Source organism: Falco naumanni, chromosome 1, assembly GCF_017639655.2.
Source record: "Falco naumanni isolate bFalNau1 chromosome 1, bFalNau1.pat, whole genome shotgun sequence".
Lineage (NCBI taxonomy): Eukaryota > Metazoa > Chordata > Aves > Falconiformes > Falconidae > Falco > Falco naumanni.
In genome coordinates, this window is record NC_054054.1 from 111,313,399 (window position 1) to 111,335,211 (window position 21,813).

General features: G+C 53.6%; 1 protein-coding gene across 2 annotated transcripts; it reads right to left on the bottom strand.

Moving 5' to 3' along the window:
• Nucleotides 1-12,629: 12,629 nt before the first annotated feature.
• Nucleotides 12,630-18,385, bottom strand: DYNLL2 (dynein light chain LC8-type 2). Of its 2 annotated transcripts, XM_040578091.1 has the most exons (3): nt 18,254-18,385; nt 14,714-14,852; nt 12,630-13,030 (listed from the first exon to the last, which is right to left on the bottom strand). In XM_040578091.1, the coding sequence occupies exons 2-3, from the start codon at nt 14,843-14,845 to the stop codon at nt 12,893-12,895; spliced, it is 270 nt and encodes an 89-aa protein (XP_040434025.1). In that variant the 5' UTR covers nt 14,846-14,852; nt 18,254-18,385; the 3' UTR covers nt 12,630-12,892. The 2 variants fall into 2 exon arrangements, with proteins under 2 accessions (XP_040434025.1, XP_040434022.1); XM_040578088.1 differs by lacking the exon at nt 18,254-18,385 and having other exon boundaries at nt 14,714-14,873.
• Between the last annotated feature and the right edge of the window lie 3,428 nt (nt 18,386-21,813).

Consider the following 21,813-nt stretch of genomic DNA (forward strand, 5'->3'; position numbering starts at 1 on the left):
TACGGCGGCCGGGCCGGGCCGCGGTGAGCGGCACGGGCACTACGGGGCCCGGCCTGCACCTCGCAGCAGCCTGGGAATGGGGAAAGGGGGAGCCCCAGGGCCCGGCGGCGGCTCCGGTATGCCCGGTGTGCCCGGGCGGCGGCGCGGCCTGCACCGGCCTGGCGCGGGCCGGAGTTGCGGGCCCGGTGCGTGTCCGGCATCACAGGGGCCGGGGCTGTGTCACACACGCAGCCACGCCGCGCTCACGGTGGTGTACGCCCACAGCGGTGGCACGCTCACAGCCACACTGGTGTCACGCTCGCAGCCGTGCCACACTCATGGTGGTGTCACACTTGCAGTGGTATGCTCACAGGCGTGCCACACGCATGGCAATGTCACGCTCATGGCACTGTCACACTTGCAGCCACACTACACTCATGGCGGTATCACACTTACAGCAGTGTCACACTCACAGCCATGCCACAGTCACAACTGGGTCTCACTTGCAGCCATGCTACACAGCAGTGTCATGCTCACAGCAGTGTCACACTTGGCAGCCATGCCACACTCACGGCGGTGTCATGCTCATGGCAGTGTCACACTTCCAGCCATGTCACACTTGTGGCAGCATCACGATCGTGGCCATGCCATGTGGTGTCACACTCGTGGCTGTGGTGGTGTCACACTTGTGGCTGTGCCATGCTTGCAGTGGTGTCACACTCACAGCACTGCCACGCTCACAGCACTGCCACGCTCACAGCCATGCCACGCTCACACAACACAGACCAGGCAGGAGGGAGAATTCGTGAGCTCCAACGCCTGCCCCAGGCAGTGACCACAGCGCCGGGTCTCAACACGTCCTGACGTGAGGCTGGGCCCAGCGGGGCCCCGGGTGGTGCTGGGCACATCCCAGGGCAGGAGCAGTGCCGGTGGCTGGGAGCACCGTGGTAGGTAGCACTGCCCGTCCGTGATTGTGACCACAGTGCCCGGAGCGAGCCTGGCTGCAGGCCGATGGTCCCTGGCTGGGGCAGAAGGTGAGGGCTGGCCTCGCCACCCAGCCATGCGCCATGCTTCCCCGGGGTGCGGGCTGGGGGAACTGCGAAGACTTTATCCATCATGGACGCTCCACTTTTTCTAAACACATGCTTTTCTACACGTGCTTCTTTAAAAGCAGCAGCAAGTGATTGATGTAACCTGAAATGAGACTGCAGTCCAGGGCTGCTGCACTGTTACAGGTTGCTCCTGTTCCACACCTTTGCCCTGTCCCTGGTTTAGGCACAGACAGGGGACATCACAGATTTACTGCACTGGGGACACAAGGGCCTGGCAGCTGGGAAGAGAAACCTGCTCGCCTGGAGGACATTAGTGCAGATAGGATCTGCACCTCACCCGGAATTAATTTCTTGCTGATAGGTAACATCAAATCAACTGACAGTTTCCCACGTTTCGTTGTGAATAGGATCCCAGGAGAGAAGCCAAGGACTGAAAGGCTCCAGTTGATGGGCAAATAACACTTGAACAGGGACAAGCCAAGTGTTACCACCCTGCTGCACGTGGACAGCTGCCAACACCGGGATCTGCATCACCCCGGAAGGAGCGGGAGGGCTGCAGGCTTGGGGCACGGTGTCCTCTGCTGTGTCACAACCAGCAAATCCAAGGTCTCACTCAAGAGACTGTCTTGCCTCCGGTTTACCTCGCTTTACCTTCCTTTCATTTCCTTATCAGACTGAGCACCTTGAGTAAGAAAAGTACGTGCTGCACCGCCAGCGCCTTGGCTTTCTTCTTTGCCCAGGGCTGTCTGGTTATGGCTAATTGCTCTGCTTCTTACCTTTATCATTCCATTTATTCTTTATTATTTGTTCCCCAAAAGTCCCTAACGGGGCTCTGAGGCAGGCAGAGTGAAACATGTAGCAAAGAGACAGCCTCAAGCATATTAATATTGTGCAAGGATGATTTTAGCGAGCTCTCTGCCATCCCAGCCCAGCCATTGCTCTGGGGAGAGCAGCTGCTGGGTAAGTGCTCTGGGAGGCAGCACGAAGAAGAGGAACACGTGGCCACCTTCACTGTGGCAGAGCCTTTGTGCAAGGGTCTTCATCACTGGCAGAAGAAACGCAGGCATGGTGTTGGTGTGAAAGCTTGGGTGGGTAAGTGCTGCCTGGGAGCTGAACTCTCCCATGCACTGCCAGGGGCCGTGTGACACCGCCATCGCCTGTGAGCTGGTTTGACCCTGCCTGGGAGGGGATGGAATGGGGAGACCCCTGGCACCCACTCTATGTCACTTCACTCCATCCTGGAAAGCCTTTTGTGTGCCTGCAGCTTCGGTGGGTTGGATGCAGCAGCCGTGCCAGAGCCAGGATCTGGGCTCACACCCACTGCCGCTCCGCAATCCCGCAGGTTTTTACAGCATCTGGGGACGGACTCAGGCAGAACTGCATTGGGTTTGACATTTCAAAGCCAGGAATGCTGTGTGGCCTCCCCAGCTTCTCTGCTTTCTACCAAACCCACACTCGGGGACCTTTATTGGTTTTGTTCCTTTTTGTCACCATTTTCTTTTGTGATTTATTATTTTTAAAACCTCTTAATACATATTTAAAGCTCTTCCTTTCTTCTTGTCCTCTGTTTCAAAACGGCGCTGAAATGTGCAAGCAGCCCCTGCTTTTGGGAGGCCCTAAAAAATCCGTGACTGAAAGCAGACTGACACCACTGCATGGGTTTATAAAGGAATAAAACCAGCTGAGAGTTGGGTAAAGATGCTGTGGGTTTAGGGAGTAACTCGACAGAAGCCAGCCACATTACATCAAGACACATTTTACCAGCACCTGGTGAGCCTTTGCATTTACTCACCCCTCAAAACCCCCAAAATGAGAGCAAACGTCATGCAGTATCCAGCAGTGGCCGTGAGGGAAAATAGCACAAGTCCTCCGATGTTAGACATGCTCTGCTACTATCATGCAAATACATCTGGTTCAGCAGCTCAGAAGCAGACTTCAAAGGACGGAGAAGTCATTAGAATCACAGTTCAAAGAAAAAAGTGAGCAGCTGGTCTAAGCCATCTGGTAGGGGACATAAAATGGTCTCTTTTTTCCCCAGTCAGTCTATGAAATTTTCATTAATTGTAGGAACATCTTCCAACATTAACCAACGTAATATTGTTAAAAATGTGAGTCTTAATAAATCATCAAAAGTGATGTCTTAGGAAAACAACGTAGCTACAGTCTGGTCAGATTGTTCCTCCCCTACAATACAGCATGCCATAATTACAATTTTACGTTGGTGTTTTCAAAGCAAATTAGCGGGAATTGGATTCCTCAGCTCCTTTGAAGGTCTCAGGGAAGAATGTGGACAGGATGGTTCCCCAGGCTGCAGAGGAATCTCCTTCTGTATTGATTTCAGGAGCCACCTTTGCCTTAAGAACACATGGAGAAGGTGTCCTCCCTGGGCTGCGTGATGTGGGCTTGTTTCTCCTGGGCTGGGTCCCACTAGCCGCAATGCCACTGGGATGTGGCTCAGCCCCAGGAGGACAGACGAGCACCGTGCCGTGCCCCCGGACCACGGGGGAAGCTGGCCCCGTTTGCTGTGGGATCCACGCTCCTCCAGCTGCCAGGGAGCGGGGCTGAGGCCAGGCAAACGCTGACAACATTTTACCACCCCTGTCTAAACAATCCCCACCTCCCTGCAGCCCCCCCGGCAGCCATCCTGGCAAAGAGAAATTCCAGCTCCGGTGGTGTGAGCACAGCTCAGCAGAAATCCCCGGTTTAGCTGCTCTGATCTCAAGGCCCCAAGAGCTCCTGGAAATTTATATTCCTGTTGAATATATGGATGACTTCCTTGCAATTCAGGCAGGTGGTTTGATAATGCAGGGATGGTGACAGCTGCCACGGGGAAGCCAAACTAAAGAGAAGCCACAATAGAGAGCTCAAGGGCATGGCAGATACCTGCTGATTTTGTCAAAGTGATGACCTGGGAGCTGCTGCCAGTTCTCCCTGCCTCCTCCTTGCCTTTCAGATTTGTCAGCTGCGTCTCTTCCTCTAAAAGGCAAAATGGAGAGAGTTCATCTTAACCTTATTATAATAAACTGGTCCAAAATTCTCAGCTGAGAATTTTGGGGGATTTCAGTCCCAGGCTTTCCCAGACTCCGCTATTTCTGCCAGTCCTGCCTTTGTTTCTCTTTCCCGGGACTGTCCAAATTTATTGACTTTTACTTCTTATCAGCAGCATTTCAAAGCAGATGAGAAATACCTGAACCTACGAAAATCCTCGATCCTCTGACCTCTGACGTGCTCATCCATCCGGGGAAGTCCATGTGGCTGCACAAGGTGCCTCCATTTTGCCTGTGCCCTGTGGAGCATCCTGTGTGTTACACACCAGTGCCATGAGCGGTGCCATCCTCCTGAGCCACGCTGGTTCTCAGGCGACTTCCGCAGGTCGGAGAGCAAGAGCAGCTGAGCAGGGGACAGTGGGACCAGAAACGCTACTTGCCCCAGACCTGAGATCAGTGAAGGAGCAGGGGCTGTCCCCGGGGAGTCCCCGGCCACAGAGGGGTGCCTGCAGACATGCACATGCAGGTACTCCCTCCCTGGGAAGAGGATTTAGCGAGTGCCCCCGTCTGCACCATGCTACACTTTTACCATTCCCAAAGGTATCTGCAAATTCAGCCCTCGATAGGATACTTGTCTCCCACTGCCTTCCCAGCTGTTTTCCCAAGCTGTGGGCCAGCTGAAGAGACAAACAGTGCTGGCTCCAGGCTTGTTTGCCACTGAACAACAGACACAAATACTTGGAATACTTTCCTAATCTCATTTTCTCATGCAAAAGACTGATGGGTTGTCAGGGATGTTACTCCATGGGACTGGGACGTGGGGATGGGACAGGGCATGTGGGATGGCAAGGGCAAGGGAAGGACCTGGCGAAGGAGCATCCACGAGCCCCCAGCACACCCCCATCAGAGAAAGGGTGCCCGTGCTTGCACCCACCCAGCCTGGACCCCCCCCACTGGTTTCCTTGCGCTGGTTCGGGAGCCCTGGTGATTTAGCTAGTTAGGGTAATTCCTCCCCTGCAACGAGGGCCATTAAACCTCCTTTCACACGGGAACGCCCGTAGGCTGGGGTCACCAGCCCTCCTGGAAACAGGGCTCAGGATTCCCAAGCTGTTTCCCCTGGAAGGATCGCTGGCTTTAATTAACATGGCTTTAATCGACTGTGTGCTGGGATTGCAGCCGAGTCTGGTGTGGAGATTTTGGAAACGTTGCTACTGCCTCCCCTTTGCGCTCCTCTCCCCAGGCTTTATCTCCCCAGAGCTGGCAGAGGCTGGATGTTTCCATGTCTGCTTTCCCCGGGAGATGGTGGGACCCAGGGGACACCAGCGAAGCCTGGCTGGTGGCAGCAGAGCCTGCCGACACCTCCCCCTCTATACAAAATAGCACACAGTTGCTTTTTTAGTTGTATATCTAAATCTGTTTTCATCTATTCCATTTTTTCAGAAGAGATGCCATAAATTAACACAGAAAAACTACTTGCCCAGACACGAGCCGGGTGAAGGAGCAGGGGCTGTGTCGTTACCGGTGGGCTAGATCCCCGAGCAGTTCTGCGAGCCCACGGGAGGTGGCTGCTGCTGGAGCAGGGAACACAGGACCTGAAACTGCAGCGACCTGCTGGGAGTTGGAGAGCACGCTCTGCTAGCTGCCGAACCGCCAGCAACCTGCCAGGGATGCGCACCAAACATGAGCTAATCTGAACAAAAATAGGAGTGAAATCATAATTCATATGCATAATTCATACGCATAATTTTATCTTTGCTGTATATTCTCCAGGGATGTATTCTAGAAAATGCTTTCTTTCCCCTCCCCTCAACGCTCACGTCCTTCCAAAAAGTGCCATAGATGCAAATCATTGGAGGCAGCAAGAGGTAGTAGCTTTGCTGGGTTACTAAATGAATGCTAAATTTGTCTGAGTTTCTAGCCTACATCTTGGCAAGTTATGCAGATTGAAGCTGTTGTACAGACATGCAGGCTTGTAATAATCACAGGATTTTAATTGCTTTCATTGTGAACCCTGGCTACTGATTGTATCTGCATGGAAAACTGTAACAGTTTGCACTTGCAAATGCTAAAAATGTTAAACAATAATGGCAAATAAGAGATAATTATAGTTATTCTGAAGCAGGGACTAGAGTTAAGACTCCAAGAAGACATCCCGAATGACCAGGAAGCGCTGCCCTGTTTACTGCACAGACTTGAAGCTGCTTTTTCTGTGATGTGAGACCTGCCAGAATTAATTGCTTAATGATTTTCTATAAAATATTTAAGTAATACGGTATCTTTAGCCAACCCAGGCTGCCTGAATTGCCTGTGTCAGTCTTGCTGGAGGACAGCAGTAGCGTCAAAGCCCTGGCCTGGCACCCAGCACCTGCTGAGTCACCCCATGGGTTTCTTCTGATAATACAACACAGAAAAGGACCAGGGACTGCCTGCCAGGAGGACCACCAGCACCCATGGGTGGGGACCCTGCTGGAAGGGGGCCACATGGGTGCTGTCCCTCAGTCCCCCTGCAAGCCGCAGTTTCAAAGGGAGCCTTTGCAGTGCGGGTCCAGGTTTACCCCATCCAAGCTGGGCCATGGAGGAGCAGATGCTTTTGGCCAGGTCATTTTGAACCATTAGAGAAAACAGGACTTTTAGAACCGGATTTAGGAAGAGGTTTTGCCCTTGTTGAAGCATTCTGGGCTTTCCTCAAAAACAAAAAAGGCATTTATTTTTTTTCCAGAGCCATGTTCTGGGCTGGGCGCCAGCCGCCTGTGTGCAGGCTGCAGCGGAGGCACGTCCTGGCTCGGTGTCAGCCCTCCGTCCTTCCCTGCCGGAGCAGCCCCAGCAGGCAGCAGGCAAGTGGCATCGCCAGCTGGGAAACTGCACGAGATGGGTGCGAGATTAAACCCCAAACCTGTAATCGAACACTTTGTGGAAAAATATCTGTGTAAGAAGGGATTTCCGTTCCTCTGACTCAGCTTAAGCAGCATAGGGCTGAGGCTCAGGTCACACGTGTGTACCGCCTGGCGTTTCACCTGCTGGTAAACCCCGAGGAAATCCTTTCATCGTGGCCCGGCAGTGCCTGATGCTGCTCACCCCACACTGCTTGCCGGGGCTGGGGTAAGACGTGGGAAACCCCTTTCCCGATGGCCTCGGTGGAGCGTGGCACCCATGCAAGGGCCGCTACGGGCAACGTGCACCCGGTGGGAGCGCGCGTCCAGCTCTGCAGATTCCAGCCCCGTGGGTGTGTGGGACTCGGTGGCCGGGGCTGCGGGAACAAAGGGCGGCTTTCACTGCGCTCACCACGCACAGGGACTGCGAATTCCTCGGATGCTTTTATGGGCTGCAACCAATGCACAGGGAGAGTGAGGCTCCCAGCAATCTCCTCCCCCTGAAAGCACTTCATTCACACCCAGGCTGGAAGGAGGTGAAAGAAAAGGCCACGCACATGTTTAAATGCAGGGGGGCCCTACAACATGAGGGGCTTGGATCTCTCCCCAAAAGCCTCCCCGCCCAGCAGACCCGGGGCGAGGGCACGCAGCCCGCCGAGGGTCTGGGCAAGCAGCTGAGCTGCGGTCAGGCTGCTCTGCAACGGCCATAAATCAACGGAGACGCGTAAGCAAGGGAGGGAACAAAGGACATGGAGAGATGCCATGGCATCTGGCAGGGAGGGCCGTGGCGGCCGCGCCAGAGGATGGCGTCTGAGGAAAGCCTCTGACCAAGTCTGCGAGGGTCCTGGCCCCATGTCTCCCAGCTCTCCAGAGAGGCCAGCGAGCAAGCGCTGCTGTGCTGGGCAGCAAGGGGCACATGGGGACAGGAGACGTGGCAGAGCACGACATCCCCTCACCCACAGCCCCCGCAGCGCTCCCGGGGTGCCTCTGCGGCACGCTGCGCTGGCCCACCATCGATTTTTCCACCAGGCCACAGCAGGCTCTGGTGCATTTGCTGTGAGTCCCCAGCACTACGACAGAAAGACATGGACTGGGAGGCCACTACAGCAGCCTGCTTCCACAGGCAGGAGGGAACAAGCCACACCAGGGCAGGAAAAATTTCCTCGAGCTTAACCCAGGGCCAAACCCTGCTAAGCAGCAGAGCAGAGCCTGAGGTTGCCCCTCCTCAGGGACGGGGACCGGACTGGCGTCGAGCAGGGTAGCTCCCTTCTAACCCCCTGCGCTGAGTGCCAAGACCACCAGTGCTCAGTGCAGGAGAAGCATGGCGCCTGCTGCGGCTGACAGCAGGGCTGGTGAAGGCACTGACCTGATGATAAGCAGTTATTTGTCTCATTGGTAATGAGTTATTACTCAGCCTCAGCTAGAGACACTGCCCTTAAGGGAGGAAACATCTGATCATCTTTTAATAAACACAGTTGGCTCCTGCAAGGCTCCTTCAGCTCCTGTATCTACAAAGCGCTCTGAGACACATGGCTTAGGCACAGACAGCGCTGCTATGAGTCACAGTCTGGGAAAGGGTGTCAGAATCCTTGCTCAATAAATAGAACAAAGCAGGGAAACCTCGGGTGGGCAGGGATGGCACAGCCCTGCTTCCTTCACCGCGTGGCACCAGCCTCCCAAGGATTTACTCGTCGGAGACAGAAAGCGAGATAAAAATGATTTCCACATTTTCTCTCTTCATCTCAAATCTCCCGCAAAAGTACTGCGAGAAGGAACATGTCCATTGGGTACCAGGATTTACCAGTGACAGGCTCTGCTTCCACGTGCTTGGGGAAGATTAACACTGCAATGGCAGTGCCGCAGGCTGGCTTTGCTGGATGGAAGGAGAGCACGGACCTGCAACTTGGCTGTTCCCATGGGAGCAGGGTGCAACACCCAGTCCCTGTGCAGAATGTTCAGTGTAGGGAGGACAGCACTGTCACTTTGTCCCTTCCTGGAGTCCCAGGTGGTCACAGAGAAGGGGGAAGAACATTGTGCCAGGCAGGCAGGGAGCAAAGCTAGCTCTCCCTGTTAACAGTCACAGAATTTCTCATGCAGCTTTACACCATGCTCCTTCTGCAGAAGGATGAATCCTAGGCAACGTCTGGTACACACACATGGAGCACAGCTACCAGAAAACAGCCTGTCTGCTCTTCAGTGCTGCAAAGCTTTGCTTTTGTAAGGCCACATATGGAAGAAATATTCAACATGAGGAGTAACTTGGCTTGTACAAAAGAAAATAACGTGATACTCCCCAACCACAAACTGCACCATTACCTGCAGCGAATGCACACGCACATCTGCGGACACTGTCCTGCACCCAGACCTCCACCCACAGCAGCCAGCACCTCAGACTCCCCTGCGGTCAGACGTTTTCCAAATGCTTGTAAGGCAGGACAGTACTGTACACCGAGTTCACATTTAAATAGCATTTTTGCCCAAACACATCTGGAAATGGTTTCTTTCTCCAGATGTCCCCCACCAGATACATACCTTCCACTTAGTGCCCCAGATCCAGATGTTTCCAAATAGCTTCAGGCCCCCATCGAACCTGAGCAGCCGTCCTGGGGACACTGTTGGCCCCTCCAGCACAGGAACAGTTAACACTCCAAGGCATCATGCAGGACACCTGTGCCTGATGGAAACTAGAGACAAAGTGGAGCCCAGCAATGGAAAAAGTCGAAGCCAAAAAGCTGTGTCAGACAGCTGCTGGGGAGCGGGAGGGGAAGGCAGCAGGAACAGAAAGCTCCATGTTAAAACCTCACCCTGCTCTCAGCTGTGGAGGGAAAGCACTGCTCAACTTCAGGCAGTTTGCACCTTGAGCCCCTGTACAATGCAAAAGATGGTTTAGGGAGAAGGCTGAGGACACAGGATGATACCACTGTCCATTGTAGGGGTTACGGGGAGGTGAGCAGGACTGTTTCATTGCCTAATTGCTAAAGGTGCGAGCCAGAGCATTTCCTTAGCCTGAAGCAGGACTCCTGCTGCAGCAACACACACAAGGAAGAACCGAACACCCCTTCTACTTGCATATGTCAGTGCCAGGTCATGCTGTCCTGCCAGGGACCAATTTACACCAGCACCACAGACACTGGATATGTGGCTAGAAGTGGTGCTTTCCCACAAATGGAACTCAGGTTGGAAAAGTTTTTCACCCTAAGTTTGGATTAACAGCCTCCTGTGCTGCAGCTGGCATCCAGAAGCCAGTTTCTTTGCCAGCTGCTTTGACTAAAAGCCCTGTGCACCAAGGGAGCTCAACTACCCAGCCCCACAAGGCTGCAAATGTTTTCTTGGAGCTACAGCATTAATACAGACCTAGCCAGGCCAGGAGTACAGAGCCCCAATACAGCTGGAGCTTTGCCCAGCAACCACACTTCCAGCTAAAAGGCTGGCTGGGCCTACTGGAGGAGGAACATCACTCCCAGCTCCTCCCCAAAGTTAAAACCACCTCTATTTTTCAGCACTGCCAAGGGTAGGTCACAGCAGATTGCCTGTGCATGACAGCCACACTGCTGCTTGCTCGGGAGTTTTGGGGTCAGCTCATTTTATAGCTGCCTAGCATGAAGCATGTTCATCCACAGCTCACCTTCCCCTTGTTTCTCATGCTAGTGTTGCCATCCCACAGTGCAGCTGCTGCACTATTGTAGCTGGTACATGCCCACAGCTTTCAAGATCCCAGGAAGGCCACAAACTCAAATTTATGTTGCATCAGGAGCAAGACAGCAAGCTGAAGGAGGTTGTTTAAGGGCACGTCCACAGTCCCTGCAGTGCAAGAGGCATTAGACACGCATCAGCTTCAGGCAACTGGCAAGTTTCAGGTCTCACCCCTCTACTGAGCACAGGCAGGAAGCCTGAAGGCAAAACCTACTTTCCTGTGAAGCAGGGAGACACCTTTGAGTGCGTACAGGACTCAAACTGTTACCACCCCCAGTCTGTCTGAAGCCATTAAGAGGTTATCCCCAGTGCATTCATATCTAGGTTACTTGGCACACAAGCATCTCATCAGGGCCACAGCAGGACACACTCCCCTTAACCCTTCCTTCTGGTGCAGTGTTGGAGCCAGGCTAGAGGTCAGCACCAGCACAGACTGGCCACATATGTTCTTCAGGTCAAGTTTTTCCCTCTGCAGACCTGCCTTCTTTGGGTCATCAGCATATTCCAGGGCAGAGAACTCGCAGCTCACTCTCTCTGGCCAAGTACAGTTTTTGCTTGGCACAGCTGGAAATGAAGAAGAAACTAGAGGCTGTTTAAATGTGTCAATTCACCTTTAATGTTTGAAAAAAATAAATGGTATTTGAGCCATTGCAGTTATGAAGGGAACAGATCTTGCTCCACAAGAGACCGTGAACAGGTTCACATTAGACTCATGCTTGGAAAAAAAACCCAAAACATTCTCCTTTCAGACCCAGAGCAAAGTTCTGAATAGACAAGACCACAAGAGTGCCCCAGACAATCCAAGGCACATTACTCCAGTGCAGACATTTCCATCAACATGAAGTTATGACAGCTACATTCTTTCTAGTTACAACATTGTTCTATCAATATTACAAAATTAGGCATACTTTGGATTTTGCACAGAGACAAGAAGGACTTTTACTTCAGGAAGTAGTCAACCTGGGTCAAGTCATCTCACAATGAAGAGCTCCCTTCATTCTGCCCTTTCTCCCCCAGCAGTGACTGACTACCAACACTAATCTCAGACACATTACACTCACCAGCCCAGTGATACTGTCTATGCATTAGTTAGCAAACCAATAAATAGACTTTATGACAAGCACCCGCTATTTACTTGCCATCACACAGCATTTCCCCCCACCCAGATAAAAAAAACTTCCTGCAGTGTAATCCAAGAGTCAGTACATACTAAGACAACATCACTGCTGAACCTATTTGAGACCAAGACATTTGTCTGCCTTTGAAGCAGATGTCACATGAGTTTCCTTCACACAAACATCACATGTAAATTTAAACTTCTTGGTACTGTGCTTTAAGAACAAAAGCAGATATCAGAACATGGAGAACAGTCCTCCAGAAATAGCTTATCAGCTACAGAAAATAATTAAAAATAAAAGAGACAGTGGCCACTTACAAGTCTTCCACACGACTAGCTTGCTTTAAGGAGAGCATCAAGTTAAGGCAGTGTTGAGACAACTGGCTAAGAACACACCAAATAGAGCTGTTGTCAGTAGTCACCAATTTGATATCCTACTCCATTGCAGGGATGGGCCACGTGGCTTTCGATCTCAGTATCAAGGTCTAAAGACTTCAGCCACAGGATGCCGCTTTCTGCAGCAAGCGGCAGCTCAGGGGGTTATCTGTTGAAGTCTTCTAGACCAGGCTGAGTTGCTTACAAGTCTAGGTCAATGTTTCAGCAGAGCCAAAAATACGGGCACTGAAAGAGAACACCGAGGGTGCCAGCTGCAAGTCTGTTTATCACAGTCCAAGGTGGAGTTCAACTTGTGTGTGAAAGCCACATAATCAAGAGCCACCCCACCAGCTGTCAGGGAAGGTCTAAGTACCTGCACTGAGGTTACTGGGAGAGCCAGCTCTCTACAGTCTGCAGGGTGGGTACAGAGGCTCACACTGGCTTTGCTCCTTGTTACAAGATTAACAGTCTAATAAAACTCAGTAAGGAAGTCAGGGTCTTTTTGGCCTGCCCAAAGTTTTCCCAGCCTCAAAGAAGGAGTTACCACTGAGGGAGCTGTTGTGGAATAGTTTTATTTCTTCCCACGTAAAGGCCATTGTTTAAGCATTTACAGGTTTCCTAGTGCAATACAACCAAAAAAAAGCAGTAACAAAAAAAATGCCGCCTTCTTCCCAGGCAACTAAACAGAAGTAGATTTTTACTGCAACATATACACATTAAATATAGTATACAGTCCATGCAGCGGCATAGCCATGTTAAAGGGAGTTGTGGCTTCAGCCATCAGTGCATTACAGTCCAAATTTCACTTGTTCCTACTTCCTATCCAGACTTGAAGAGAAGAATTGCAACCTGACCCAAGTAAAAATAGATGAAGTGCTTTGTCTCGTGTGTTACATAGCTGCCAAAGTTTCTGCCAACAATGCAGTGCCAAGTTGGGTTGTATTTCTTGTCAAATTCCTGAAGAAAGAGAAGAGAGGCATTAAGGCCAAAAAAGCCCACATGAAAATAGTTCTAAGCACAAACTCTTAGCTGGCTCTGTTCACACACTATCACCTTTCCTCCCAGCTGCAGCATCTCTAGATTCCCCACTGCAAGACACTACTGTATCAAGCAAGGTAGTGACTGATTCAACCAGGCCTCCGCACTGGATTGTTTGAAGGATCCAACAGAAGCAAGTGATCTCCTGAGACTTGGAGCACCCATCAGCCCTGGGCAGAAAGAGCAGATGCAAGAGCCCTCCTTGGTACAGTGCTATGCAAGCCCTGCGTGTAGGCTAGCTCAGGGGAATATTTCTCCTCTCCCATTCCAAACCCACTCACAAAAAAAAAAGATTCTGGCATGTCTGCTCCAGCAAGGCGTTTGAGCTTAAAGGTCACCTAAAAAAAAAAAGGAAGGAGAAGTCTGCCTTCTGCTGTTTGGGACTCTTCTTCACATGAAGGGACAAAGTCTGCATTGAGAATTAGCAGGCAAATTCACAGGCCAGACAGCACACAGACCTAAGAGGTCAGAGGCAAGCAAGCCGAACGCTGGCTTGATAGCCAGCCTTCTCCTATTAGCAGGGAAGACAGGGTTAAAGACCATTTTCCTCCCTTTAATTCATATACAACTCCTAAGGACACCCTTACCTCCCCTGAGACAGAGGCAGAAGAAAAGACTCAACATTCAAGATTAAAGCAAGCGTTTGTCCTCAGAAAGCAGCAAAACAGTTTGAGCTCTTTGCAGGTAACCTTTGAAGTAAGGGAAAGGCTTTCTTGCCAGGCCATGAAGGTGTGTCAAATTGCTTCCCTCCTCCCAACACACTCTCAGGATATAAAGGCCAACTTTTTTTGGGTGCCTTCTGTTGCACTCACTTTACAGGCTGCATTGCCCCAAGCACTTTAAGTTAAGTCTTGCCTCAAAGTGATCCAAGAGGTTAGAAGACACCTTTGAATCCTTTACATTCAAGCACAGATTACAAGCAAGTCCCAAAAGCTAGCCCAGGTGCAGGACTGCATTGCATCTGAAGTCATACTTTCCTCCTTCAAAAGCTCTTTGCCTGACCATTCAGAGAAGTGGCTACAGAGGGAACAGACAGCTCCCCAGATGCCATCAGGCATGAGACTTTGAGCTAATTGGCTCCTGCAAACAGGGAGAGAGACCTCTTCAGAAGCCAGGGCAGCTGCTTGCACTGTTTTTGAAGTAGCACCTTTCACAACCCTGCCAGCCAGCACAAGGCCCCATCATCCTTCACACCACCCACCCCAGAGCCAGGAACATGCACAGATACCCACTCTGAATGAAACAGAGCAATCCCACCCTGTACCAGTACTGAAAGCAAGCAGCAGCATCCATGGAGCAAGTCCTACACAGAGACTGCAGCCAGCTCTTTCTAGGCTGGCAAATCCAGAGGGATAGCACTCCCACTGTTTGTGCAGAGCTTGCCAGAGCAACAGACCTGGCTCTGCTCTGCCATAGCCCTCCTCTGACCTTGGAGAAGTCACTCCATCCTCTTGGGAATAGCAGTAAAGAAGCCAAGAAGAAAGCATCTTCTCCCTCCAAACACGCAAGTAGAAGTCCCAGACACTCAGGCTCATGACAGGCACACATACTCAAGAGCTTCAGGAAGTCTCAGCCAGAGCAGCCCCCTCATCCCGTAGTTACCTTCTTTATATATGCTGCAATGTCCTTTTCTATGTTGTACTTCTCCATTGCCTGTGTAGCACAGTCTACAGCATCTTGCTGCATGTCCTCGGACATGTCCGCATTCTTGATCACAGCCTTTCTGTCAGACATCGTGAACCTAAGGCAGAACATAGATTCCTTTAATCCCTCCCCAAGAAAGGAGAAGCTTCCTGCGCATCAGAGGTTGTCCTTTCTATCACAGGCTGCGTCACAAGCCGATACTAAAAAGCCCTGTTATGGTCAGGGTGAGGTTATCAGGGTAGCCTACAGCAGTCCCAGACTAAGGTGCCCCTTTATAGCTGGAGCACTGTAGCACTGGCACTGTCTGGAGGTTAGATCAGAGATAGTCCAATATCACCACCTGCATTGAACACAGGCAGGGAAAGCTTACTGTGTGGGAGGAGATGGGATCTGCAGAGAGTCACTGCCCTCATACATCAGTAGGCTACAGCCAAGTTTGCCTTCCAGGTGCACCAGCAGTTTGGAGCATCATCTGCTCAGAGCCCTGCAAGCAACAGATCCCAGACTGTCTGTTACCAGCAAGGGAGGCTTCAGAAGCATGTTAACAGCAGCAGTGCTTTACTCCACCCCCTGCCAGGAGTTACAGTTACTGCTGCTAGTTTAGCCTGGAAGGAGTGTTGTTCCACATTTAGCCTATTACCATCCCCTCAGCTCACTGCTGCTTTGCCACGGAAACCCAGACTTCAGCTGTTCCCACGGGACAAAGCTGGTCTGACAAGCCAGAAACAGGGTAACACCACACTGCAGCCTAGAAACAGGGGCAGCAGGAAGCAAGCCCCACCACAGAGCTAGCAGCTAGCACCTGGCAAAGCAGCCTCCCCTATCCCCCCCAGTTTGTGAACCACAACACAGACACTAGAAACCAGCATGGTAGTGCTGCCTGTGACCTTTATGAAACTAGAAAGCAGTGTACTGGAGCAGAGCATGTAGCCCCCTTCACTCTATAAATTAGTTCAGGTGCTTCCTACCAATAACCGAAGCCATTTACACACAGATCTGCATGGCCTTTCCAGGGAGCCATTCAGCATTGGGAATTTTCCAGTGCAGTTCACATTTTCCTAGAAAACCGAAATCCTGCAATCCCAGCCCTGCAGCCTTTCTTCAAGCAAAGGCCACAACACACACCCTGGGGAAGGAGGCCCATGCAGGAGTGTGCCAGCCAGCAGCAGGACAACACCCCTCCAGGCACCAGACCCCTCACTCCCAAGCCACACATGAGGCCTGGTGAGGATGCAAACATTACCTGGGGGAGCAGCCAAGCAAAGGTTTGTGCTGAGAAGGACCATAGCTGCTTACCCTGGCAGCAGCTCTTACCAGAGCATATTAAAACTTTGTGGGAATAAGCTTCTTAATGGCAAGGAGTGCCTCCAATTAAGCCTGTAGAGCACCATTATGTTTCCTAAAACCTTTTACAATGCTGTAAGTCTAGAGTGATACTATCAAGCATATTTTGAAATAGTGAAACTACACATTTTTAGCTTTACTGGGGAGCAAAGAAAATCTGCTGCAACAATTGCTTGCTGGAACAGTCCCAGAAAACTGAAGGAGTAGCTTTGTTACAGCAATTAAAGGAGCCTGCTATCCAGAGAGAAAGAAAATCCAGTTACATAATTGCAGCCCTATGATTACAATACTTCAATTCTTCACTCTGCCTGCAGTTGAAGACTTCTATCGCCACCTTAATTTATACATTTTAGATACAATGTTTAATAGAGCACTGCTATTAACATACCCTAATAGCATCAGGAAGAATGACAGGCACTGAGCTCAAACACCAACAGAGCACACGCCCCTACCACAGCTCTGGAAAAGCCACTTCCAGGCAGTTTGCTCCCCTCCGGTTTAAGCCAGTGGGTGTGAGCCTGTGGCCCAGAAACCCTGGCAGGACAAGACAGGGCTCAGAACAGCCTAACCAACTGCCCATACATTTGGATTCACTACCCAGGAATCCAGCAAACCCTTGGAAAAGTCTTTCAAGGGCCCAGCCTACAGGAAAAGGGAAGTAGCAGAAATTCACTTGTGGGTTATTCTTCCAGGAAAGCCTCTTTAGGGAAGAGGGCAACTAAGTCCTCACACACATATGGCCTTTGCACACCTCAACTGCACGCCGAGTTCAGAGGGCATTTGCCATTACATAACCAGCCACTGAGTGACCTGCAAAAAGCATCTTCTTTCCTCATTGTTTAGGCAAGGAGCATCTCAGTGCAGGCCCATGCCGCCAAGGGCCAATAGCGCTATAGAAAAAACTGATCATCCTTCAGTAGAGATGCAAGTGCTGGCCAACCTGCCCTCCCCAGCACCGCACTGCTCCAGGGCACAGCATCCCTCACGTGCCAACCGCGGGCGGGCGGGGGGCGGGGGGGGGGGGGGGGGGGGGGGGCGGGGGGGCCGCAGCTGGTAGCATGCTGGGAGGAAGGTCCCCTGCACCCACCACAGGGCAGGGAGCATCTCTGAGCATCACTCCACCCACCCAAATGACCACCACAGAGCAGCCCCAGTCTCAGCTCATTCCCCCATGGGGTTCTAGAGGCAACTTCCCTGTGAGGCAGCCCAGCACCACCACATACACACACACATTATCCCTAAGCCACAAGATCACACCTGGCCCTCAGGGTCTTGCCACATAAGTCTGGTCCTCTCAAGAAAGCCAAAAAGCCCCAGCACTCAGCCCAGGGCAGGACGAGCCTGGAAGGGGGTAGCAGTACAGCTCCAGCAGCCAGCCCTTCACCAGCACAGGGTCTTGAAGGAGGAAGAAAAGACCACAGCACTGGCAGCTGCTCCAGGGCAGGATGAGGCCATGGGAACGGGATTAGGCCCAAGCTAGCACCCAAGCCTTCCCTCATCCGGGTAGAACGAGGTCCTGGAAGGAGTATGGGGCTCAAGCCCAGCACCAACCCCAGCACAACAGGATGGTGCTTTGGAGGGGATGATGCTCAAGCTCAGCAACCATCCCTTCCCTCAAGAGGGCAAGACGCTGCTTTGAAACGGGCCGAGACACAACCCCCCACACCCACTCCTTCCCTCCCCGGGCAGGATGGGGCCCTAGAAGCAGGACAAGGCCTAAGCCCTGCACCCACCGCTTCTCACCAGGCCAGCACGGAGCCTGAGGACGGGGACGAGGCCCAAGGCCGGCACCCACCGCCTCGCCCACCCCGGCAGGGGAGGGCCCCGAGACGAGGGTGCGGCACAGTCCCTTCCCCAACCAGCGCAAGAGAGGGCCCGGGCAGGCGGCTCCCAGGAGCCGGGCGCATGTGCAGGCCGGAGCCCTGCGTGACCTTCACGGGGGGGAGCCCCGGGGGCGCCCGAGGCAGCGATGACCTTGCCTGTAGCGGGGCCGGCAACGCAGTGGCGGCGGAGCACCGGGGTGGGGCGGGCTCCAGTCGCCGCCAGTAGCCCCCCCCGCCCCGGGGCCCGAGCCACCTCCTCCCCCCCGCCCAAGGAACGACCGGTGTCAGGCGAGACGTAGAGGCCCACGCCCCCCCGGCCGGCGTCGCTCACCTTCACAGTGACAGAGCCACCCCGCGAGGGTGAGGCACGGCACCGAGGAAGAGGAGGTGGGAGGAGGCCCGGACCCGCTCGCCTCAGCCCGCTCCGCTCCCTGCGCCGCGCCGAGCGCTCTGCGCCTCGCCGCCGCGCCGCGCTCAAATACCGCCCCGCCCGCTGCGGCGCGCGGCCCGTCGCTCCCGCATTGGCTGCGCTGCCCGGCACGCCGCGCCCCTATTGGCTGTTCCGCGGCGCGGCCCGCCGCCCCGGCCCGTCCGCCCGCGCTGTTCTGCCTACATCCTGTTTCATCCCACAATGCCGCGGGGCGAGCGCGGGGCGGGGCGGGGCGGTGCCTCGCGGGGGCAGGGAGTAGTCCGGCGCTGTGAGGGGCCGCGGCTGGGCCGGGGGGCGGGGGTCCGCGCCGCCCTGACCCCTTGCCGGGATGAACCCCCTTGGCGGACTCTCTGCTGCCTTAGGGGGCCGTGGTTTCTCTGTGGGGGTCCCCTCTGCCTTGGGGCCCTGGGTGGTAACCCTGACTCCTGCGAGTGATCCCCTGCCTTGGGGAGACCTGGTCCCCTTGTGGGTAACCGCCCGGGGAGTGCCTGATCCCCTGGGGGGAACCTTGCTGCTGGGGTGGGCCTGGCTCTACCCTTGTACCAGGTGTGACAGGGATGTATGTCTGGTGGCAGATCCCAGAGCCAAGCTAAGCCCCACTGCCAGCAGTCCTGCAGCAGGGTACCCACCAGGGTGGTGGGCGGTCAAACCCCACACTGCCTGTTCTGTGCAGACCTCAGGGTGGGAAACAGCGGAGGAGACTCACACTTGTAACCCTCTGCTGCTCACACAGCTGCCTGTGGGGTCTCGCAGGGTCCTGCACTGGAGCAGCGAGGGAGCAGCAGGGGCAGCAGGATCCTGGCATGCAGGTGTGACACCAATGCTGTAGCCACTTGGCTTTCCCGCACGGGGCTCCTGCCCTGGATAAATGTGCTCCAGGCATACACCTGCCCCCAGGGCTGCCCCTGCAGGCCCATCTGTTTAACTGGCCACCAGCCAGCTCCCATTTTGGTTGCTCCATTTCACTTGAGCAGAGGTGCCAAGAAATCCTTTGCAGAAGGCACCTGAAGAAAAGCCCAGCAAACCAAAAAAAGTCCCAGTTCCCATGCTGTCCCCATTTCCACACCACCGTGCCTGCACAGCACTGCCTGGTATGACCAGCAGCGAGATGGAAACAGCGCTTGCTGGGCTCAGCTGGCGCTTAATGAGACCAGTTTTAATTGCGTGTGTGGCCTTAAGAACCAGGGAGACCTCTTCGAGTACTGAGATCTATCTAATTTGATTGCTCAAGGAAGAGAAGGCTACAGCTGATAACAGCACTCGGGGGACAGGCTGGAGTTCACTCCTCGGCTGTGCTTTTGCCTTGCGAGCAGGCGGTCTGGGAATGGACCAATCCTTTTTGCGAATGAAGTGGATATTTCCTGGTGTGACCTTTGCAGTCTCTGAGATACTGGTCAAAACTCCCAGCAAATAAAATATTTACTATCCCCAAATAGGTCTGGACCTAATCTTCAGCCTTAAGATAGCAGAAGCCAGAAGGCAGCAGAAAAGCAAGTGAGGACTACCACCGCAGGGTGCAGCACTAAGTTTGTAAGACTACCACTGGCAGCATAGGACCTGACCTTCAGCCTTCAGATGGATAATTTGAGGGCATCAGCATTCCCTTGGAGCTAAATGCTCCAAGCCTGGGTGCACGGGCTGGGGAATGGCTGCAGGTTGCCTGCTGGCTGGCCAGCACTGCACACATGGGAGCTGCAGTCATCCTGGGGCTGCACCAAGCACCGCTCTGGTCAAGAAGTGAAGTGTCAGTAAAAAAATATGTGGTCAGAGTGGAGGGTTGGGCTGCAGCTGTCAAATTACAGAACCCTCTGCGTTGCTCTGGGAATTAACTGATGGTCACTTTGAACCCCTGGAGCAATGTTCTTGCTTTCTCTTGCAGGCTGACTTTTCTTGCTCCCTCTGCAGGACAGGAGAGCTGACAGTGCCCATCCTGCTGGGATGCAGGTGATGCCCTGCACCCACTGACATGTGCTGGGTCACCACAGGCCACCCCCAGCAGGGACCATGCCTTCCTCTCTTTTGGATGCCAGTGCTGATGCAGTAACAGGCTCAGCTACAGCCCTTTATGAGCTTCCATCTTAGTGGCATTGGGACTAAATATTTTCATGATGATGTTTCCAGAGGCTCCACATGACCGGAGGGAGCTGCAGGTGCTGATCTCAGGGCTGAGGCGTGGGAGAGGCCATGCCCAGGCAGATAATGGGCAGCAGCCAGAGCGAGACCTACTTGAGAGAGGCAGGAGGTTGGAGTCCCCCTGGGGTGCCAGAGATGGGGACCCCACAGGGAGCCCCAGGAGTGGTGATGGGGCAGACCCATGTCCCTGTAGGCTGTGGTCCAGGCTTGTCCAGCTGGAGCAGGTAGGCTCCCCCATGCTGTGCTGCAAAGCAGCAGAGCCGGTCATCCCGGGAGGCTCCCAGGAGTGCCGGGCTGCAAGGGCAGCAGCTCTGCTCAGGTTGGCTGCACGCCGCTTGGCTGGGCTATTTATAGCTCTGCCAAGTCCCTGTTGAGGCAACAGATCTGAGTCTTGTGAATCTTTTTTATGAGCATCCCAGACTGGGAGGCACAGAGCCTTGGCTCTCCCCTTGCCAGGCCAGGCCAGAGCTGTGGTTTGCATCAGGGTGGCAGCACCATGGGCACAGAGCCTGGCTATGGCCCCGTGAGGCACGCGGACAGCCCGGCTGGGCTGGAGGAGGCAGCTCCCTCCCTCCCAGCACTGAGCTGTGGAGAAAGCCCTCCGCTTTTTCTCCTCTGAGGAGCTCTGGTATCTGGCAAACACAAACCCACTCTCACAGTGCTGCTGCCGTGGGTGAGCCAGGCCTGTGGGTCGGGATGCCATCACCCTTGGCAGAGCCAGGTTGCCCAGCGTGTATTGCTACGACATCCCAGACCAATGAAGGAGCTTCATTAGTGGGGAGGGATCTGAGCTGCTGTAAGTCAGATTTCTGTTCCCACTGCCATGAGTTTCTACTTAATGCTCATGTGTGATACAGTGATAATCACCAAGTCTGGTTTTATTGTACTATTAATCTTGAGCTGAGGCAGCTGACAGGGGCTCGGCAGGTTTTAAGGTTAGAGGCAGCTGCTGAGCGATGCTCGTCCTGTCTGTCCTGCACAACGGGAGCCCCAGGCTTGCCCATGAGGACTCCTGTGCTCCTGCTGTTTTCCCGGTGCAAGCGGGTACAGAAGCAGTGCTTGCCTCCCTCCTGCCCTGCCTGTCCCAGGGACACCCGTGGGTGCCATCAGCCCAGGGCAGGAGGGAGCTGCCCTGTGGACCCAGATGGAAAGAGACAAGGTATAAAACAATGGCCATGAACCCAAATGGCTACAGTCAATGGTCCACAGAGCTGGCTTCAGTGTGGGTGGTTGCTTCTGTCATCCCAGTGTAAGCCCATCCCAGTTACATGCTGCCTCCTTCCCCAAAGCAGTCAGCAGCGAGAGGAGGTGCAGGAGCCCCGTTCCTG

Bases quoted from the DNA above. Each gene is read 5' to 3' on its own strand.
- DYNLL2 (XM_040578088.1), bottom strand. From the start codon at position 14,866: ATGTTCTGCCTTAGGTTCACGATGTCTGACAGAAAGGCTGTGATCAAG. The intron at 13,031-14,713 runs GTAACTACGGGA...CTCTTTCTTCAG, and splicing joins TTGCAGCATATATAAAGAAG to GAATTTGACAAGAAATACAA.